The sequence below is a fragment of the Mixophyes fleayi genome, chromosome 11 (genome assembly GCF_038048845.1).
Source record: "Mixophyes fleayi isolate aMixFle1 chromosome 11, aMixFle1.hap1, whole genome shotgun sequence".
Taxonomy (NCBI): Eukaryota; Metazoa; Chordata; class Amphibia; order Anura; family Limnodynastidae; genus Mixophyes; species Mixophyes fleayi.
Genome location: NC_134412.1, coordinates 96,579,399 through 96,602,830, shown reverse-complemented (window position 1 = coordinate 96,602,830; position 23,432 = coordinate 96,579,399). Strand labels below are relative to the sequence as shown.

The window sequence follows — 23,432 nt, the reverse complement described above, 5'->3', positions numbered from 1 at the left end:
ACCCAGTGACTGACGCTGCACTGATCTATGAAGCAGATTCTTCTCTGGGCTTTATTACATGGATTCCTGGTCTGAGGCTCGGTCATGGGATTCGTCTGTGTTGCATTACAATCTGCAGACGTCATCTTTTCATTGATAAATCTTGCAGCCATCTGCACAGGTCAGCTGTGGCTATTTTTAGAACTGAACAGGAGTCTAATGTGAGTTACTTCAGGTTCCCCTCTAGACTGTATTGTGCCTGTGCTGTGCATGTTGTGCCTCTTATCTGTCACTGTATGTACCTTTCAGTCTGTTTGCCCCATTCATCATTCACTCCTGAGAGGAAGGTATGGATGATGTGATTTGTAAGTGAGATTGTTGTGCAGGGCAGAATGATTATATGTACAGTTCACCTATGTTATAGGGATCATGTGGTATATAGACTGGCATGTAGCTAAATTTCTGTACTTCTATTTTTCCAACTGGCTCTTAAGTGTAATATATGTGTAATTTCTGATATGTTATGAAGTAGTTCTTTGCAAAGATCGGTAATCTAATGAATAAGAACCCTCCACACTAGTTTATAGCAATACTTATTGTATGTAACCCATTTTAAATGATAGATCATATAATAATCTGTAAGGAGCCCCCAGAACAGCATCGGTCCCTGGTTGAGCAGTGTGTCCGTTTTAGCTAATGAACATTCTTTATTTGTATTAGACTTCTTTGTTGCTGGTCTTGTGGGTATATCAGAGTTAATCTGAGCCTCGCCCAGTGTGCAGCTACAAGTACATCTGACACAAGAGAGTTTAAAGTGAGGACCTGGGGAGCAGATAAGAGCAAAGTGATGAGAGGGTCTGATTGCTTCTCTTTGTCCATGTTTAATTATTTAACAAGAAAGGGAGGTGGTGTCAGCAGATAAACACACAGACATTAGTTAGATCTTGAAATAAATTCTGCATTTTTGTACCAGAAAAAAATAGTTGTGTTGAGTTGATGTTATGTCAGTTAATGTTAATGTTATATAAATAAATGGTGATGATGATGATGACAGTTCTTTTTATTGAAATAAGATAAATCCTTGTATGGAGTATGTGTATAAGCTGCTCGCTGGAGGTAGGGGAGCTGGATTGTATTTTCACACTTTTACCGCACTGTTTGGATCTTGATTTAAATAGAACGTGACTCATCTCTGTTTTGAAATGATTGAATCCCATTTATGTGGCATATTTCTCCTTGGAAAGACTGTCTGCTCTGGACATTAGCCAGCTGAATCAGGCTTTTGTTTTATGCTTCTACAGTTGTGAGGCAGGAAATGGGTGACCCCCCAGCCTGTTGTAATATCTCTCCCATGAGTACAGGTGTAAGATTGCTGTATGGCTTTTTATAATAGAACTGTGAGGCTCCTCCGCTGGTAACGTTGGCCTCAAACGTGTCTGTAATCTTTTATTCTATATTGTTGTAATATACTGAGACCACATGACCCCTAAACCCAATAAACAAATTGCTCTACATAAATACGATACATAATAAGTTAGATATATATGTAAAAGTTCCCATACCTTTATACAATGTGTAATATCGACAAATGCTGTGTAGCCGAGTCATGGTTATTGCTCTCTCTCTTATCAGCTGTTACAGGCTGATGAGAGACTGTCCTTCAATGGGATTACAAACCGGAAGTCTACTGTGTGCAGCAGAATACCTTCCTCCAGTTATCTCCAATATCATCTTTTCTAAACGTTCATCCACCCTGGCGGGAGGCCCAGTGCCGCCCTTATCCCTGGCCAGTGGTGGCATCACAAGCCACGTGATTGCAGCTTGTGATTGGCTCCCCTGCTCACACCTCTGCTGCCATTTAAAGGGTTATGTTAATTCTATATTGCATATTGTGGCTGTTGGAGGGCCACCATTTACTGGGTGCTAGAGCAGCTTTAGGGCCCATGGGCTCAGATCGCTGTCTGTGATTATTATTATTATCATTTATTTGTTAGGCGCCACATGGTTTCCGCAGCGTCGTACACAGTACAAACCGTAGACCATACAGGGTAAAACAGTACAGAACATTAAACATAAAATACCAATACTTCAGAAACTCCAGGCAGGCAAATACAGTAGAGACGGAGCAGAAGAACAGGTATGGAGACAGGAGGAAAGAGGGGCCCTGCTCATAAGAGCTTACATCCTAAGGGAGGGTGAACAAAATCAGGCACAGAAGGGAGCCAGTGGAGCAAAGGGGAGAGAAAAAAGGGGGCATGGGGAGAAACAGAAGAGATGAGAGGTTAAGTGGATGGTTGGTAGGCCTTAAGGAACAGGTGAGTTTTAAGTGCCCGTTTGAAGGAGCACAGGTTGGGTGAGAGACGGATGGAGCGAGGGAGGTCGTTCCAGTGTAGGGGGGCAGCGCGGGAGAAGTCTTGGATTCTAGAGTGGGAAGAGGTGATCAGAGTGGAGGAGAGTCGGCGATCATTGGCTGAGCGCAGGGAGCGGGCGGGAGTGTGATGAAAACACATGACTATTGGGAAACGCTGGACAGGTTTTCTAAATTCTGATGATGTAATAACTATATTCTCTGGTAGGACCCTCCAAACTGATTGCTCAATTGTTTGTTTTATGTGCTCAATTGTTTGTTTTATGTGTGTCACACATTATTATTAACTGTTATTTAAAGAGCTGCATAATATGTAGGTCCTATATAAAGAGAATATGTCTTCACATCAGTCCCTTCCCCAGCAGAGCTTACAATCTATATTCTTACCCCACACACACTAAGGTTAATTGGCATCTGACAAAATTAACCCAACAGACTTTTGGGTAAAAATGTGTGTGGTATGTGTTATATATATATTGCTTATTGTGTGATTCTGGCTCAGTTTAACACTAAACTAAAACCTCTGTTTAGGAAAAAAGTTTACATTTGTGTTTTGATGTAGATCAGATTTTTGCAACCTGTGGCTCCATCTGAAGGCTCAGAGCATGCTGGGAAATGTAGGTCCATACACAGCCATGAGTGCCATAGGTTGTGTGGTCTGTTTCTGCCTCTGTAGAACTTGGCTCCCAGCCACTGCGCTTATAGACTGATTACCGACTCCCAACTACTGGGATTCATTTTAATTGATGTCATTGATCTGACTGATTCCTGAATTCTACATTACTTTACACACCGCCGAGTAGGTGACATAGGGGGTGTCCTCAGAAGGACTGTGTGCTGATTGAATACGGTCCAAGAAGGAATTCTTTGTGACGGGTTCAACAAAACTCTCCAAACGTTTTATTTGCTGCAGTGACTAATATGTGATGCATAGTGTATTTAAACCTAACGCTTTGTGTGTCTTCCCCGAATTCTAGTTGATCTCTCACTCAGTCCAATAAAGTGCACTCAACCAGCAGAAAAGGCTTTGAGTGAGTCTGTGTGTGGGTGTGTAATTGGTGCTGCTCTACCTCTCAGCCCAATAACCCCAGTCACCCTGCTCTGCACGCACTGTGGTCAGGTTGAGTGAGCAGCCTAGGAGCCCATGTAACGGTTTTCACACCTCTCAGCAGGCCTGGCTGTGTGTCTGTCTGTGTGCAACATGTCAGTGGCAGTCCCTCTGCCGTCGTCATCATCATCAGCTAATCAGATGTGTGGTCACTTTTATGTTTCCTGTGTAACACATATTCACATTTCAGTGTGGTCACACAACTCAGACACATTCTCTTCTGAATTTCATTGCACGAACTATTAAAAATGTGCATTTGAAATCTGTGATGGGAAACCCTATTATCAGCCTCAGACGCCGTCCCTGGCACATATAAAGGGCCACACTAGAAATATAAATACAAAATTGCATTTTATGTTTAATTAATATTTGCCCCAGCAACTGATTCAGGGCCTCGACTGGGGGCAGCACGGTGGCTGAGTGGTTAGCACTTCTGCCTCACAGCACTGGGGTCATGAGTTCGATTCCCGACCATGGTCTTATCTGTGTGGCGTTTGTATGTTTTCCCCGTGTTTGCGTGGGTTTCCTCCGGCCGCTCCAGTTTCCTCCCACACTCCAAAAACATACTAGTATTATAGTATTGGCTGCCATCAAATTGACCCTAGTTTCTCTCTCTGTGTGTATGTTAGGGAATTTAGACTGTAAGCTCCAATGGGGCAGGGACTGATGTGAATGAGTTCTCTCTACAGCGCTGCAAAATCAGTGGCGCTATATAAATAAATTGATGATGATGACTTACCATAAGACACACTGAGGGCCTTCTCTAGGGCACTTGTGACCCACCAGGCAGTGCAGAATGTGGCAGTGGTAGGAAGTGATGCCCAGTAACACGTATAGCAGTATCACTAGCAGCAGCAGTCATGGCCACTGTAGGGGTTAATCATATATATGTATTGATTTAATATATGTACAGCTACACTCATGCCCAGTAATATGCCAACAGTTACTGAGATGGTTTATTAATCAGCAGTACAGTAAGACCAGTAATCTGCTGCTAGAATATACTGCCAGCAGGGTCCGTAATAAGCAGTCCATGTCACCACCTCCGGTGGTGCTCACTGATGTCACATGGGTTGTGCTGCAGGCTTCTAAGTGGTCACTTCCACCAGTTAATCACAAACCTCTAGCACATATTAAACATCATGCAAAGTTGTGAGAGATACATAGCAACGCCACCAGGGACTCTTCCATTTATTAAAGTACAATTCTCTTCTGACACTGTGGGCCACAAATGTGCCTCAGGGCAAGCACAGAGCGAAAGGTAAATGCTGGTGCCAAACATTTGTTGTGTTGACACAAAGAAACCTGATCATTATTAAATAGGACTACTACTACTCATGTTAACGCTTTGTACGGATCAGCTTCATATACGTCTAGTGAGGAAGTCATTGCAGTGGATTGTTCTCAGCATTTTTCACTCGGTGAGAGAAAAACAGAGCTGGGTAGCAGAACTGACACTTATTTTGCCATGTTGGCAGTGTTTGGATGCTGGTGATGTGTAAAGCCTTGTGTTTCACTAGATGCAGGTATCTGCCACAATGCAGAATAATACATATGCCATAACCTGTCTCTGGCTCTAGCCAGGTAGGACCAGATTTAACTTGTTAAACCCCTGAGGCTAATTTTGATGGGCCCCTCCATATAACGCACATCACCACATAGATTCACAGGCCCAACTTCCAATCCCATCTTTATTAAAGAATACAACTGACCAGGAACTGAAAAGAATCCTTGATTTTGTTGCGGAGACCTAAAGCAAGGGCAGCCCCCCCCCTACAATTCTGCTGCCACATTGTTCTGGCCTATTATCTATGGAACAGACTGCATGAGCGTTCTGTAGGGATAATATAATATGTTCTGTATGTATAATGCTTCTTTCTTGTAGTCTGAGCACATGCATTGCTCACCCACGTGTTTCACAGTGAGATGATGCAGAATGAGAAATATTCATTACAAGCTTGTCTATTTAGTCTGACAGTTACTCACACACCTCTGATATTTCAATACTATCAATTAACATTTGAATCATCCAGCGAAGTCCATTATTAGGATAAAAGCAGTGATCCAGGAGCATCTGATTATCACACAGACCTCTTTCTTGTGTAGCTGGTGAGCAGTTGTCATATAGGGGCCAGCCGCCCCGACTGGTGTTTCATTAAGTAACTGTGACATTATATATAAATCTGTTTTATAGGCCTATCAACAGGAAACATGATATGCCTAGGAAAAATGCCCTGTTTTAAAATATCTTTATATCTAACATACTGCTGCAACTGTTGCTTATATATCTTAGAATGTTACTAGTTGTCCTTTCCTGTCGTGAGTTATAGGTTTCAGTAACTGTCTTCTAAAAGTGGCTCGTACAGTTTGTTGCAGTCAGAAGTTGTGTATCTCTTCAGGGACAATAATGGTGTCTTTGCCTGGCCTGCTGGTGAGGGGTGAGTGCAGGGGCGGATTGGCCATAGACCTTACAGGGAAGTTTCCCGGTAGGCCAATGGCCTAACGAGGCCACCTCATATTTTTCCCGTACAGGAAAGCAATCTAAAATATTGGTGTTCAGTGGGCAGCAACAGGCAGCCAATTGCTAGGCTCCCACGGTGCTGTTCGGCAGACAGGAAGTCTGACTTCACTTCCTGTCTGCCTGATGTGAGAAGAGACGCTGCTCAGAGCAACTGAAGGTAAGTGGGGGGGGGGCTTAGTATACTATACTAAGGGGGGGCTGCCTATAGTATACTATACATTTGCCCTGCATGGCTTTAGAGATGACCCACTGTGTGTAAAGTCATCACATCTAGGTTTTCCTAAATGTTACTACAACCAAATTCCTGTAGTTCGAAATCCCGCCTACTTTTGTGTGGGCCCCACCTACAGTTATTTTGGTCCCGCCGACATGAGGCCACTTCAATATTTTTTTCCAGGGCCACTTTAAGTTCCCAATCCGCCCCTGAGTGAGTGCCTATGTCTAGTTCAGAATTAGGCCCTAAAGTGAAGCCCTCACTTTGCGGGAACTGCTTTTTTCCACATAAATGAACATTTTACTTAAAAATGCGTAAATTAAGAAAAGCACATATCTCCTGCATTAGGCATTACACTGCAGTCCCCATAATACTCAATGGGGAGTGGGGACTACAGTCTGGGCAGTTTTATCAAGCTCTGAAAGGCTTAGGATTGAATGGCTAATGCCAACTACAGCTATGTGGAGGTGACTGTCAGAGAGGAATCTGAAGATCCCTCTCCGGCAGTGTCGCTGCTCTCTCCTGCTCTGTTTTCCACAAATGGCAACTGCACACGTGACCGTAGGTCAGAACTCAGGTTCTTCAGTGTCACCACCGGAGCAGCCTCATCACATGTGCTGTCCCTACATGATTTGTTTATTAAATGTCATCATCTGTCATTCTTTGTGATGACAGATAAGTGATAGAGCTAAAACCAGATAATTATTAAATATGGCCCTCTGTTTGGAGTTTTCCCCCATATGTTGGGGATATCACGATACCCGCGTGAGACAAGGTAGGACAACGACAATACACGAGGGTCTGTGAGAAGATGCTCTACATTCCCTCTGGGAGCAGCATAGCCGGGCTATGAGAAGGGGCCGCTCTTATAACTGAAATGACTTCCATATGAAAGAGGGCTCCGCTGGGGGTGTGAGAAATGTGTCCTTGGGAGTGGAATTAGTGGGTGCTGCAATCTGCCTGTCCCAAAGCCACATGTGAGAGAAGAATAAATAAGACCCTTTAACCCTTTCCCAGCTGCGCTACTACTGCTACGCATTACCCAACGAGCCCTCCGATCTGGTTCCCACATTTAGGAGTGTAAATGTCATGTGTGCAGGAGGAAGGCGGGCTGGGAGGAGGTTAATCAGCAGTGTGGGAATATTTGGAAGTTGCAGAGGACGGAGCAGTGACGACTAACTGGTGGTCTCACATTACACTGGTATGACTCAGCCATAGGAGGTGGGGAAAGAATGGCCATTAACCCTGTCACATCTGGGCAGACTAGCAGCATGCACTGGCTTTACGTGTGGGCCCCATGACTTTACAGGCCATCCGATAGCTCCAAGTGAAATAAACGGCCCCTCACTGGGCACATTATATGAACCTTTACTGTTCTGGAATTACAGATCCTTCAGGGAAAGACAGAAGAAACCTCACTTTAATTTGCGGCTTTACTGTAAATTGGAGACGTTGTTTATCTGAGAGTGGTTTTTCTTTTCCATCTGCAATAGCTGAAACCTGCAGCACTGCTGTTCACTAAGATTAATGCTTTGTAGAAAGCAGGGAACGGGGCCGAGCGTCAGAATATGCTTGTTAACCGACAGCCAAATGTTACCATGCAAATTTTAGTCCCCAGAAATCTGTTCCGTTTGGAATAGGAATGGCTTATTTACTAGCAGATGATCCAGAAACCTTGGCTTGCTAAAAATATAGTTGGGTCTCTCTGGTGTGATAGTGATAACTCTGTGTTTAGGGCAGTGATTGGCTGTCGGCTCCCTTCCTGCTTTATTGTTTGTGATAGTTTGTAGCAGATCATCAACAAATCAATCAACATTTATTTGTATAGTTCCAGCAAATTCCCTAGCGCTCTATTTATAATGCTGCTGCTATGTTATTACAGATAGGTCTCTCTTTTTTTGATTAAATTATTGTTCTTGTTGGTGGCCCCTGAATTGTATCCGGTTGCCCATCACTGATTTAGGGTCATATATTTACAGAATGTGAGGAACTACCAGGTTCTGTGTATATTTAATGGATATGTTACAGGCACAGTGTAGATTGCAGGCTACACTATAGGATATCCGGACATATTCTATGAAAAATAAGATCATTACACAAAATTGGTATCGCTGCCCCTGTCGTACTCCGGGGACAGACAGCGCTCTCTGAATGTCAGCGCCCATCATTTTCAAATATTTTTTTATTTATTTTATATTTAGTTCTTAGGATCAGAGTTAGGGTTTGGGGTTAGTGAAAGACCCGGATTACCTGTTCCATACATTTTATACAGGCCAAGAAGATGAACTACTATCTTGGTCGTATATGGCAATGCCAGGCATTTGTCCAATCTGTGTTTATCATAGAAAGCGGAGGGATATCACACAGTAATATCTGGGCACCTATGGCCAGTGCAGGTACCTGTGCTCTGCGTTGAGGTCAGAATCCTCCTCTCCACGTGTGCAGGTTGTGACAGTTACTCTCCCATTGTGTTGGTCTATTGTGTGTTTTATCTGAAGTGCTCGGCTCTATTTGTGTGCTGTGATAATCCGCACTAATATCTTCTAATCCCCTGTGAGCTTTTGTGTGAGGGGCTGTCAGCTGGGACCCCTGCAGGAATCTGATCCTGACTGCTCACATGTTAGCACATGGTGTACAGTAACAATACAGTAATGTAGTAGACATTATTAGTGTTTTTAGGGGAGGACAGTTTTATTACAATACTGTGAGTTTAGAATTGAATCTGATGTGAAACCCACATTTAAATCCCCTTGTTGTCTTACAAAATGTGAGTATAATGGGCTCCACAAGGGAGTAATCTCTCTCTCTCTCTCTCTCTCTCTCTAATACATTATTTCACTAACTGCTCAAGGAAGCCATTTATTGTGGGAGGGTTCTTAATACAAAGTGACCACTATTTTCATTGAGGCCAAATGAACAGTCGCGGTGCATTAATCTGTGAGGTCACAGTCAGGCACATAGGTCTGTTTGTCTTACTGAACATTTAAAGGTAAAATAAACAGCTCTTAAAATCAATATTCCTGTTTATAATTAGGGAAAGGTTACAGTTTTGCATTTATTTCCTGTGATATTATAGTCAGTAGATGGTACTACAGCTCCTCTGAGCGTTATCCGTTCTGTGCTCTACAGAGCAGCCGCTTGTACTTCTCCTTATCAGGCTGCCGATTCCGCAATCTACACTGATTATCTCCCAATTGTCCATTCATCATCCAGGGTTAGTGTCCTTAAGCCTTCTCCACCATTGTTTAGGGGCTAATTAAGGACAGCACAACATTCCAAGTGTTGCTAGCAGTGGCATATTTGTACAGATAAAATGCAACCCCCTGGAGGCTTTAAAGACACAGTGAGTCACTGCTCTGATGCTGTAGGAAGTCTGTGTTTTCCATTAAGTGCAGTCTTCAAGTTGCCTAAACTTTGGCCATTTTCCAAGTACGAGGCCCATCAGGATGAGACCTCTCATTGGTGGTTTGTTCCGTAACGCTTTCTTATTTATTGATGTTTCATTACAAGGGCCTATCCCCTCACTGTATGGTCCAATTACTTGTTGTGTGCTCATATGTTGTATAGAAACATAGAATTAGATGGCAGATAAGAACCGCTTGGGCCATCTAGTGCCCATTACAGATTCATCTGGTTTAATCATCGTTGTGCAGTGTTAGACAAACGACTACAATAAAAGTGTATCTGTGCCAACATAATTAACTGTGAAATGCTATTCTGCAAAGTTTTATATCCATGTGCATCTATGATGGAGGATTCAGGACAGAGCGCATGCGACTTGGTCACGCTAGAAAGGGACTGATGATGGGGTCCCCTACCCCTCCCTAAAACCTGCATCACTCAGCTGGACATAACTCCTCTTACCGATTTGGGACAAAGGTCATGAAACGTGGGACTCTTCTGCCTAAATCAGGGCCGTGGGGTGATATAGTGTATATAAAGGCTCTATATTATGTAGCAGGATCTTAGTAGAATCACACAGGGCTTTGGAGGAAAGGGTGCAGATTTGCAGCAGGACAGACCATGTTGCTATAAAAAGGTGTAAATGCAATTTATTGTGTACCCAGCGCATAGACACAAAGCAGATGATGTATTTTACACGGATTTAGAACTCCGCTTGGATGGTTTCTCCCCATTTAGCACAACCAAGGTTGATAATTGCACTTTCTAGCTGGATTTCCTCTACATTGTGCCCATATTATAGTACTTCCAAACCCAGTCCTCACAGTCCGTAATGAATACACCTGTGCTCCAACAAGAAGATATGGAAAACCTGTACTGTTCAGGACTGTAAGTTGGTATGTATTGTAGTGGAACCTGTGGATCAGTTACAATGTGTCAAACTGTCAGGAAAGGTAAAAATCTTATACAAATGAGAACATAGTCAGGACCAGCCCTACCACTAGGCATTCGCCTGGGACTCAAAGATAGGGAGGTGCTATAACGTCACCTCACACTGAGTGATATTGTGTCACTCAGTGAGCGATATGCTAGGCTGTGATGTCACAGTCTGACAGAGGAGCAGAAGATGTCACTTTTCGTGGCATATTTCCATATTGTGGATGAATTTGTAGAACACATCTTGTACAGATGCCGTGTTTGCAGTTTCAGTGATGTACACTTGTATTGTAGTAACTCTTAGAAACAAACCTACATACTCACACTCAATCTGGAAGACGCATATTAACCCTTTAACATCTGCTAACAGAACAATCTGTAGGAATGTCCCAGATGACTTCACAAGATCTTCTGTTGGTCGGACGCCAGGGACAGTCCTGTATAATTGGCACGATACAGTGTAGTATTTCAGGATGCATCACTCTGGATTTGGCTCAGAGATACTTGTCCGTATTTGCCAAATAATTATTCCTAGAGGTAAATCTGGATTTGTCATGTTCTTTCTAGAAGTAGTTGGAAATTTGGCAAAGATCTTTTGGCTTCGCATGACGCAGCAGAAGACTGTTCTTGGAGAGAGAAATTTAATTTAATTTTTTTTAGAAGTGTAGCCGAGTTTTATACTCATTTCATCAGTTGATAAGTGATCTCCCCACACGTTCTATAATATATTCTGTCAGTGGGGACCCACTAATGTAAGCGTTTGTAATGGTGTTTGAGGGGAATGTCCATGGTGCAGATAACTATTTGAAACACATCAACATTGTCACTATTTCTGTGTGTGGAGTATTCTGTAAAGGTAGATAAGTAAAAAATTATAAAATTATCCATTCATTTTATTAAAATGATTGGATAATTTTATAAGGATCCAACCCTCGCTTCAAATTTTTTTTACATCCTAAATAGTGTGTTCCATGATGTCTTATGGAAATATATTTTTAATATCAATTCTCTTTCCTATTGTTTTACTTTACCTATTGTTTAAAAGTTGATTCAGTCAGGAAAAATTTACTCGGTAAAATGGAACACGCACTATTTACTAAACAGTGAACATGGTTATCTCCACATTAGCGTATGATTTGGAGGAAAAGATGTTGTCATTCTTTGTACTCCATATCTATATATCAACACTTCCCTCCTCTTATACAGAATATCCCAGTAACATCTGGTTGGAGTTTAGTGTCTCTGGGCATACAGGTCAATGCTCCGTGGGATTGATGGATGAGAGATGTTGGCACGTGACCTCTATCAGTCACCCAGTGGACACAGGTCAGCCACAGAGGTCACCTTTATTTTGCCATCCCTCGTTCAGTCTGCTGCCAGTACAGCATGGGACTAGTGTGTACAGGCTGTATTCCTGCACTACAACGTATAGAACACATTCAGACTCTAGAGGCCCCTCTGACACAATAGGCATTTCCAGATTAAATCTGTATAATTCATAAGGTACCATTATTCCTCAGATATTCCCCCTAACTGTTTTCACGCTATCCAAGCTGCAGTCTGTGCAGAGCTGTAACTGTGTGAGGGGCTCCAGCACTATTTCATACATGGATATTCCTCCATCATGTAACTGATCACAGACATCACTAATCTTGCTGTTCCCTACAGATATGGAGTGTGGCGATGTGCCGCTACTGACACCCAGTAGTAAGGATATGATGTCCCAGGCTCTCCGTGCCACCTTCAGCGGCTTCAGCAAGGAGCAACAGCGTCTGGGCATCCCCATCGGTGAGGGTCCAAGCTACATTATTGTACTAACAGAACAAACGTAAATGATCAAAAGTGAACGCCGCATCTAGAGAGTATAGGCATCTGATTTGCTTTATATTATAGCAATAATATGTTTATTATACTGGTTTAACAAGTATTGCATGTGTAATTGCTTTGCAAAAAGTTCATTTTTTTTTTTTTTCTAAAATGTTTAAAAACCAATAAACAATGTGCAAACATCGGTTTAGATTTTTTCTCTAGTTGTGAATATGTTGAAAAAATATTTTTCAATATTTTTTTTGGTCTGTTTTAAAGTTCATGTCTCTCTCTCTTAGACCCTCGCGAATGGACGGACGCTAATGTTAGGGACTGGGTGTCCTGGGCGGTGAATGAATTCACCCTGAAGGGTGTGGACTTCCAGAAGTTCCGCATGAGTGGAGCTGCACTGTGCGCCATGGGGAAGGAGTGTTTTCTGGAACTGGCACCAGATTTTGTGGGAGACATCTTGTGGGAACACCTAGAAATCCTGCAGAAAGGTAAGGGGGACCAAGATCTCACTTCTAACCGTTAATCTATTACTGCCCCATGAACATCTGTCACTGAAGAGGAATTAACATAAAATCATCATTTACACACCATGGGGTGTCCATTTGTGGGTTGCAGCAATATTCATAAGATACAGCCTATCTGTTCACTAGCAGCCGATGCCTCAGTGAGACACGAGGCACAAACTGGCCAATTCCACGGTGTGCAGGGGGCGGGGTACATGTTAAATTTATTTGTACTGGTATTTTAACGGCCCCTTCCTAAAATTACACCCCAGTGCTGTCCTTCATCAGAGGTCTCTGATCACTACCATCCACGTTAGGGATTTCATCTTGATTTGCATTTATTCACCCACATTATTTCTTGTGTATCCCTTCAGCAAACTATGGCCTGGGAAGCTCTGGTCTAATATTACTGCTACAGACAGATATTTAGATAATCGTGCTCCACCCCAAGGCTCCTTCTAAGTGGTATCATGAGTACTGGGCGTGTAATATGTGGCAGAAGGAGAATCCTCCTCGCACCTTACACTGCAGTGATTGGCTGCTGGCTTTGTATTCTGATACATCGCAGGAACATTATATCAACGTCTATATATACTGGGGTCTGAGTCCCTCTTGCCGCTATGTTGTTTCACAGTGTATTACATGTTACTTGTGTGTAAACAACTAAACAAGGCTATTGTGTTTCTTTTTTGCTTTTATTCTGGATGCAGAAGACACAAAACTCTACCAAACTAATGACCTCACTCCAGCTTACCCTGAGTCCAGATACAACACAGACTACTTTATCAGTGAGTACATCTATGTTCCTGAATGAATGCTGCACAGATATAATACTTATTATGGGTGATCAGTACTGCTGATTGTGACCAGGGCCCTGTCTGCCTGGAGTTGGCTTTTGACGAAATTAACCGTAGTGTGTGTTAGGGAATATAGATTATAATAAGTTACAGCAGTCTCTGTGGAGCTTACAAAGAGACTACATATGACGCTTACAGAAAAGTGACTTGATATGTGCATGTGTCATGTATCGCAGGTTACGGAATAGAACACGCACAGTGTGTTCCACCCTCCGAGTTCTCGGAGCCCAGCTTTATCACAGAATCCTACCAGACCCTCCATCCAATCAGCTCAGAGGAACTCTTGTCTTTGAAATATGAGACAGAATACCCCTCACCGCTCCTGCGAGACCCCTTACAACCGGACTCTCTTCAGGGAGATTACTTCACTATCAAACAGGAGGTTGTGTCTCCGGACAACATGTGCATGGGACGGATCAGCCGAGGTAAGATACTGGGCTCCATTCACTAAAGTACTGTTTTACTGCCCAAAAAAAAAACGTACCTGGATTTGAGAGAATTGCCTAGTAAAAAAAAAAAAAAAAAAAAAAAACAACAACTTGGACTTGGCTTTATACGATGACAAAATGTTGCATTTTTGCTTTCAAATCTGCATATATTTGTCATCTGTGAGACACTGAAGGAGTGATCGTTCCTGGCTGATAAGGGCATCACCTTATTGGATGTAAGGCGGTCATGTGAATCTTAATTTCTTACATTAATAAGACTTAAAACTATTCATGATTATTTTGCCAAAATCTTGTTTGGGCACATTTTACTTTTATAAATGAACTGGTAAAATATTTGAGAGTAGAAAACTATAGAAATGACCCCGGAATTAGTTGTCAATGGACACAATCTCAGCTTTTGTAAATTCAGCCCAAAGTGTGTTCCACTTGTGCTGCGATGTCACTGGGTCCGTAGTGTGCAGAGGGTCCATTACTGACTCTCACACCCTGGACTTGTATCTAGTAATAAACTGAAGGAAAAGTTCTGAAATGGCCAATGGTGTCCGGTAACAATACTGATTCTACTAGCAGTATTTTCTCTCCTATAGTAATAAACAAGGACTGTAACGTTATAGGAACGTTGCTCGGTCTCTTGGTTGTGTTTTTTGGGACGAGGAAATAATAATTTGACTCTGTGCTGTCAACAACCCAGAAATGAGAAAAAGCTGCTACAAAGCTCTTATGTTTTTCCAAGAAATGTTGGAAATGTAAACTCTATGTAACCACTAGCACCAATTATCAGTGACCGGTCATGTGAGCAGGGTCCAGTGAGTCATACGGTAACTGTTATCTTGATATAACAAGCTTTTAGAGACATTTCTATCATTGGGTATTTATTAATGTGGGAAAGATTTGCCATACGGCCTTCTCAGCAGAGCTAAAATATAATATCCACCATAGTTTCTAATTCAACGGTCCCTTGCATGGCACTACCTATGACCTATTACTCAGTACATACTACACAAGGAGATTGAGCAATGAACGGAATTATTCTGAATACAAAACAAGTAGTATGGACTTTGGCTGTGAGCAAAATGCTGACCATTAAAACGTCTTTTCAGTAATCCATTAAAAATTTCATATTTTTTTATGATGGTAATTTTCACATAAATAGACAACAGTATCTGATAATTCTACTAGAAACAATAATACACAGGTTATATGAGACAAGATGATTACCCAGTTATTCCCAATTATGGCACAAACCCTACATCATGGAACTGTAATCTCTGTATCCTCATATATATATATTGCTGAACACTTTCTCTACTCTCCCTATACTAACCCTCAGACCCTGTTTCTGGACAGGTAAACTTGGAGGACAAGAGTCCTTTGAAAGCATTGAGAGTCACGACAGCTGTGACCGGCTCACTCAGTCATGGAGTAGCCAGTCTTCATATAACAGCTTGCAACGTGTCCCATCGTACGACAGCTTCGACTCGGAGGACTATCCCCCTGCACTGCAGAACCATAAACCCAAAGGAACCTTCAAGGACTATGTGAGAGATCGTGCTGAGCTGAACAAAGACAAGCCTGTCATCCCTGCCGCTGCACTGGCTGGCTACACAGGTACGGTTACACCTGTTCTATGGGGAGTGGGTCTATGTGGCGGGTGCACGGTCAGAGTGTGGGCGCAGTATATTGGCAGTGACACACTTTGTTCTGCACAATATTTAGAATGCATCATCCATACTTGTTAGAGCAGGAATATGAGGCCAAGTGATTCTTGTGTTCTTCACCACCCACTCTGTGTATCATCTCCACCTCTGCACTTTCTTAAATTGGGTCATGATCTTTGGCTCTGATAAGTAGAAGCTGCGACTGAGAAGGCTTCAAAAGCAGCTGTAGGTTTTCCGCTGTAAGTCCCTTTCACACCTTGTTTGTGACTAAGCTGATAGTATCACATGAAGCTCACACAAGCTATAAACCCTGCACAGCTAGAAGACGCTTTCCGTGGGAACAACAATGGAAGTAAAATAATAATTATTGGATTTAAATTGGGACCGTTAGTTCTATAAATGTTTGTCAAAACGTAACGCAGAAAAATTGCAGAAAGTTTTTTTCACTTTAGACCTTTGAAATGAAAGTCAGTTAGAATCTGAAACCCGGCGCAACATATAGACATCTGCCTGTAGGTTGGATAGTTTCAATGTATAATATGCTGGTTTGTATTATATGTTTCCCTTCACATCACAGCAGGAGAGAATATAAGGTTAGAAAACAATGATGCACGCGACTCCCCCATAGACACAGATCACATTCCACTAATGTCTCTTCACATATGGACACAAATCTTTTTCCTAAACAAACCCGACAGATACACAAACTGTACATCCGTATGCACACCAGCGAGATGTGAACATACCCTCTAAATACACAGATATGACATCTCCCTTCTGTTCTGAGCAGTGATTACAATGACCCTCAGCCCGTACATGAGAGCTCACACATGAAGGGAACGTTGGCCATCTGGGGCTCTGTTCTGCAAAAATGTGACGGTCCTTGTTTGGCCTCACACCCACACAGGGTTCCAGCTTCTAACAGTCGGCCTCCTAAATTAACCCTGTATTAGGTTTGACATCATTAAGATAACACCCCTCCTATAGTGTTACTCATACGAGATATTCCACAAATAGGGGTTGAACATCGCACTTTTCTCTTTTTGTGATGTGCAATTTGAAGAGTGTCAGTGTTTAGTCTTTGTAAACACAGAGCAGAGGTAAAAGGCGCCGATGGGTGCGGAGGGTATAAATCTGCACGTCTGGCCATTCAATATCTGCAGAAAGTATTTTTCTTGTGAGCCTGGGAACGCTCCTTCTGCTCAGTATCCCCCGGTGCTTGCGGTCACCGCACACAGCAGCTGTGGCTTGAAAACTGGAGCCAAACGTGTGCACAGGTCACCATGTGTTTCAGTCCCTTCTTAGATGAGTGGCTCAGACATTACAAATTGAGGATGTAGCGCCTCTGATCTGCCTTTGCCTCTAAAGTCCTCAATACGAGACACAAGGTAGAGCGAGAGGCAAGAGACAGGAAAGTGGATTCTACAGTCCGCACATTAACGCGGGTTGTGTTCGGGGTCAAATTAAAATGAGGCATTATGGAGCCGTGTACTAGACAGTGCCCTGAGATGGGGACAGAATAGGGTTCTGTCTTCTCACTGCCTTATTTTTAGACTCTTGGTTCCTTGCCCGTCCCTTCTCCCCAGCAACTGAATGGGGAAACATTTTTCCAAAGTGAGGGTAGCACATTCCTATCATGTGACAGACGCTGGCCGCCATGACTGGTCTTGGCCTAACACTGGCTCTATTGTGTACAGGAATAGCATGTGAGTCCCATTGACTGGGTTTAGTCTTTGAACCCTCTTCAGGTTATGGGTCATAGGGTTGCAGCGGAGGACAGAAGTGTGTTGTTGCACGGGACTTTCCAGCTTGCATGAACTGAGTTACCACCACCACACTCAGGAATCCAGTCTCATTTGAGGAGTGGTCACATGTTTAAGTAAGAAAGTACAGACACACTCAAGGCAATAGCTTTTACTAGACACATTGTTCCACCGAATGCAAATGTATTCAATCCCTTGTGGGGATGTGGCTGCGACGTCACAGTGCTTTAATGAGTAAATAACAGTAAATCTGTAACTTCAATGTATCTTGGAGGACAAGTGCTTATAGCTGTTTACATGGGTTGTGAGTCTCCCTGCCCCCAAAGTCCTCAGCTTGTGCCATTTGCCTTCCTCTTGGCTAACGTAGTTTCACAACACTGGTCTATTAGCCTATAAACTTGCATGACAACGGCCCTCGCATACAAACGCCATAGTTGCTGTGCATTTGGGAAGATTACAATTACTAATAATAAAGTGAAAGACGTACTAATTAGGGAAAGTGATTTCAGTCAAAAAAAAAGTGCTGTGATCTTGAGTAATTTTATATATATATATATATAGCCATGTCTATAATGAGGGGGACATTTAGCAGGACGTGGCATGACAGGTGGATCGGCTATATCTGTAATGTTTGCCGTCTCTGGAAACAAAACCATTTAGAATTTGCTTGAAAGATGTTTTTTGAGGTTCCTTCTTTTATATAGAGATCATATTACACAATATTACTTGATTTGTTGATGCATTAAGTAATATTGTGTGAGATTTCACGTTGCTTGCTCCACGTGGTATTTTAGTTTCGTTGCTGAAATTGTTCCATGCTCATTGCTCTGAAAATATATTCTAGTGTTAACCTTCTGACAATCTTTATCAATACAGCATTTGAGATGCCATAAGGAAAGGGCCCAAGAATCCATTATTTGTTGTTTTTGGATAATTATAATGTTCACACCATCCAGTACTTAATTAAATTTCAATGGACTATGTATAATTTCTAGAACTCAATCACAATGTTGCCCACTGTCTGGGGACCAAATTGGGTGGTGTGCCAATGTCTTATTTCAGGGGGACCATCCCCAGGCTGATCCCACCAAAATAATTTTTGTATTTGAATCCCGTATACAATAAAGGACCTTTATGTAAAGGCCGCAGTTTCCTTTTACTGGTAGACGGCAGAGGCTCAGCTTGAGGTTTTGCAGACAGATTTCCTGTGCTCCAGATTTCAGATATTATCACATATGAAGGCAACCGAGTATATTACCCCATTCTTCTGTTTTCTGTAGGCAGTGGACCCATCCAGCTTTGGCAATTCCTCTTAGAGCTACTAACTGACAAATCATGTCAGTCCTTCATCAGCTGGACGGGAGATGGCTGGGAGTTTAAACTGTCTGATCCAGATGAGGTAAGTGCACTATACGGAGGAGGGATTGAAGGCTGCTGCATGGGATTACATATACAAGTGTTTAACATTCACATTGTGTGACGGGGATGTTGGTGCCTGAGGAGAGCAATGATGGATCATTTACAACCTTCTCCTCCCCCTCTCCCAAAAAAAAAAAAACCCCACAACAAACAAAACCCAGAACGAGAGCCTAGCTGCAGCTGTCTTGAGTCGCAAGCGGCTCCATGTGACTACGGGAGGAAGCGTACAGTGATTGTATAAACCCTCCTGCAGCCAAACTCCAGATTGTAAGACAGTGGGGACAGGTAAACAACCCCCTGACGAGGAGGTAACAAATTTCATACTGTTTGTCCAAGTATCCAATCTCTGCCATTGTAGGCTCTGAGAGGCTCTGTGCAGTATGCCTCAAGGAACCTCATTTCTGATCTATATAGTGGTTACAGGCTCCTCTGATCTATTTGTGAATGCTACTAGTACTTTGTTATTTGATATAAACTTACATTTTAGTACACACATCATTTTGCGTATCAAATGGTCCCAGAATCATGTGACTTTTCCAGCTCAACCAACCTGGACATGAAAAATCACGCTTATATTCCCTACTGTAGGTTGCCAGGCGCTGGGGCAAGAGGAAAAACAAACCTAAAATGAACTACGAGAAGCTGAGCCGTGGCTTGCGATACTACTACGACAAGAACATCATACATAAGACCGCAGGAAAGCGCTATGTCTACCGCTTTGTATGCGATTTGCAAAGCCTCCTGGGATATGTGCCGGAAGAGCTTCACGCCATGCTGGACGTTAAACCAGACGCGGATGAATAGGGACGAGGGATTGCTGGAGCAGAGAACAAAAAAAAAAAAACCCCTATGGACCCAGCCTCATTCCTACGCGTCTAGAACTTTTTTTTTTTTATTCAAGATGGACGCAGAGAATTCTGGGAAGGGGGAGGGGGGTGAAATTAGACTGATATATGGTTATTCAAAGATTTCAGTTGGTGTTTCCTCACCATAAGGCTGAAGAGGCAGAAGAACAATATGATGGTTTATTCTAGTAACCAGATTCATTCCAAATCTTGTGCCAGTATTTCTGATGCGTCTCTCTTAATGAAAGCCATTTTCGTATGTCCTTAAATCATGTGTAGGCAGCCTTTGTCAATGGATGCAATTAATAGAAGACCGAATACATGAGGAAAGCACAGGGAAGTAGGTGTAAGGTTTCACTGGACCCAGCCTACCATCAGGTATGTTCTGTACAGTTAGCAGCTAACGGTCATAGTGCATCAGCGGAAAGGTACTGCCACACGTGGGGGATATTTAAGCCTTTTTTTTTTACATTGATCAAACTAAGTACAGCTGCAGTTTTGGAAGTTAGAAATACTTAACAAATCTCAGGACAAAAAAGTAGCGGCCAAATGCAGTCGGCTCAGTGCACCAATATTGCCGCCGTTTGTGCATAAAACGTACGATCCTACTTTTTGATACTTTATGCAATTTGCTGACCCATCAAGAATACGGTCGCGTCTATGTCCTGTTCGCCATCTTGTGTATTCCAGATTGTATTTTTATAGAGAAGAGAAGTGTGTGTATTTTATAACAAAACATGTTTTTGTAAAAGGAACTTGTACATATTTAAAAAGTGTTTTGGGTTCTGAAATGTGCCAAAGAGTTATATGTGCGATGACTGTCAGCTGTGACCATCCTGTGTGTTGGTGAGTGCACGTTATCCAACCACAGCTACATGTGTCAGTCTGGTTACCATATCATGAGGACAGGACTGCTCCGCACATTCCACACATCCTCGGGATTAACCTTTTGGAAGCTGAAAGATGCTTTTTAGCAGCAGCCAACAGGAATACTTGAGCTTGTAATTTTTGTATAGTGATTTTCTTTTTGGTTTTTAATCTATGAAAAATAAAGAATATTTAAAGCACCAGTTCCTCTGATTCTAATAAACATCCTCATCTCCCAAATATTTTCGTCTCCTTGCTACAGCTTTTCATTATCATACTTTTAAATTTTTTTAGTTGATTGGCGGTACCGCAATTTTCAGGATGAGTAAACTGGTGCTTTAAACGGGAACAGAAGCGTAAGGCTGCACTGGATGTGATCTATTGCCTGACATGCCAGGGAGGGGGTACAGTCCATTCCCTGCTGATCTGAGCAGATACAGCAGCTCAGGGTGAGAGGGCAGCGTTCTGTCTGTGCACCATTAAATCTTTGATTTGTATGTAACTACATACAAATCAAAGCAGAGAGGGAGCGATGTGTGTAACTGGCTGCAGCTGTCTCTGAGAGACCTATTCCATAGATATCTGAATGGATTATTATAGAAAGAGATACTGGAAATGTTTCCTGTTCTTAGCCAGATTAGTGTGTTCTTTCCAGTTCACTGGAGTAAAATCAGGGGTCAGTGTCATGCATTATTTTTTATTCCGCACCACTGCATTATAAGTTTTTTTTTAAATCTGCAGAGAACTATGGCTAAATACAGTTTTACCACTGAAAGTCTAAATCTTTCTGTATAAAAATGCTATTGGCTTTATGGTAACTGTAGTGACAGATTATCATTGCTGGAATTCCATAAAAATATTTGTTACATACATATCTCTGTCTATGCAAAAATGAAATGGCCCCTTGTGTGTATGTGTATACACCTTCCTCAAGTACTATTGTGTTGCTACTCCTGGTATAAGGGCAGCTTGGCTGGTGTTACGTCCTAGCAGTGTCAGACTATTGTCTTATTAGATCACCCTTTTCCTGTTTGTTCCCAACAAAAATTGTGGTAATAATTACACATGAAAACCTCTGGTATTATTATCATCATCATCTATAAAAGTTCAGTGAATAATGGGATTATTTCTGGGTGTTCATTTTCTGATGGACTATAGGAAATGACATAGATGCTGGAGCAGCTATGGTACTGTGAGAGGTCAGTGTTACACGGGTCATTTATATAAGAATTAATTATATAATTAATTATTAATTTTATATATATATATAAAAATTAGTTTCTGGGAATGTATCACAACACAACCAGCACGCTGATAATTCTGTACACGTTACATTAATTACATCAGGCACAACTGTAAATATTACGTGACACAAAGGGCAGATTAAATCAAGAATACGGGATGTGGTATGTTATGATTGGTGAATGCTCAGTGTTGTCATGTAAATGGGAATGCAATAAGAGGGCTATAGTTGGAAAACCCCTTTAATTTTTTCCCCCATTTTGGCCCAACCAAGAAATAAACTGATTTATAAGGTGACATGCACCAAACTAACACCTCCCGGTCAGTGACTAGAGCAGCCAAGACATCCACGGTGCTGTGTCTGGGAGGCGGGTGTATCAGACTGGGGCAACTGATTGGACAGGAGAGATGCAGGCAGTCCAATTACAGCACTGCAAGTGCCTACCTATTACCACAATCTGCTGTAGTGAAACTGATATTCTTGACTGAGGGGTAGGGGGGCATTTACTGAGGAGCGGAAGTTATCCCAAACCCCAAAAAAACACTATGGACTATCCCAGAATTAACATTTTCCTTACTAGATTTCTTCTGAGTGACTCAAATGCAGCAATAATCCAATGTAGAATGTATGAGCCAGTGAGCATGACCAAGTGACACTCGCAGATAGGAGTGAGATCACTAACGCAACACTATGCAAGTATCCTGCTGGTAAATACTGGCGGCTCAACAGTGTGTGGACAGTGTACACTGCTGGTCATCAGGATCAATAGTCTGTGATGGAAGTAACCCTCAGTAAATAATGTGGATACAATTTTCAGCAGTATTTATCCTTTGGTATACTCGTTTTGTGTTCTGTTCTGCTCAATTGGAATTAGCTGTATTAGTAATTGGGTATTGTGGAAACTATGGACAAAGAGTTTACAAAACTATAGTTATATTAATGCATTCATACGGAGATCGTCTATACGTTTTTATGCATCAGTTGAGCTGGTTTTATGTTTTGTTTTGTTTTTTTAATGGTCATACATTTTATTTTTCCCTAATTTATGAGAAATTAGAAGTAATTGACAAAATGTAGCTGACTTTTGTAGCATTTCATTATGTACTGTTGTTTTTTTAATGACAATCATTGCGGTAGAAAAGGGGGTGGCTGCTAGTGCGTTGCTGCTTGGTGGACCAGACCCCCAAATCTATAAAATGGTGTTTTATTTCCCTGTAGTTTTTACTGATGCAGGAACATCAATTCTGGTAAATATTTTTATACATATGTATATGTGAATATATATATTCTGCAGTTTCATTAAAGTGTTTTAAAAACTTTTTAATTAAATGAAGCATTTATACAAAAGACTTGGTTTTCTATTTTGTTTTAACCTGTGTGCATTATATATAATATTTGGATTAATCTAACGTACCATATACTGTCCTGGAGTTTCTCAGTAGATTAGTTTATGCAAAGAGTAGACAGTGCTCTTAAGTGTCC

General features: G+C 42.0%; 1 protein-coding gene and 1 long non-coding RNA gene across 6 annotated transcripts in view; one reads left to right on the top strand and one right to left on the bottom strand.

Annotated features, from left to right (window-relative positions):
• Positions 1–23,297, top strand: part of ETS1 (ETS proto-oncogene 1, transcription factor) — a 223,620-nt gene extending 200,323 nt beyond the window's left edge. For both annotated transcript variants that reach the window (XM_075190493.1, XM_075190494.1), the window contains 7 exons: positions 12,197–12,316; positions 12,634–12,834; positions 13,560–13,637; positions 13,883–14,131; positions 15,503–15,763; positions 18,857–18,975; positions 19,584–23,297. In XM_075190493.1, the coding sequence (XP_075046594.1) occupies positions 12,197–12,316; positions 12,634–12,834; positions 13,560–13,637; positions 13,883–14,131; positions 15,503–15,763; positions 18,857–18,975; positions 19,584–19,799 (1,244 nt within the window). In that variant the 3' untranslated portion in view covers positions 19,800–23,297. The remainder of the gene's footprint in view (positions 1–12,196; positions 12,317–12,633; positions 12,835–13,559; positions 13,638–13,882; positions 14,132–15,502; positions 15,764–18,856; positions 18,976–19,583) is intronic.
• LOC142107229 (uncharacterized) overlaps positions 1–23,432 on the bottom strand; it is a 341,539-nt gene that overhangs the window by 19,526 nt on the left and 298,581 nt on the right. The gene's annotated exons all lie outside the window — the stretch shown is intronic.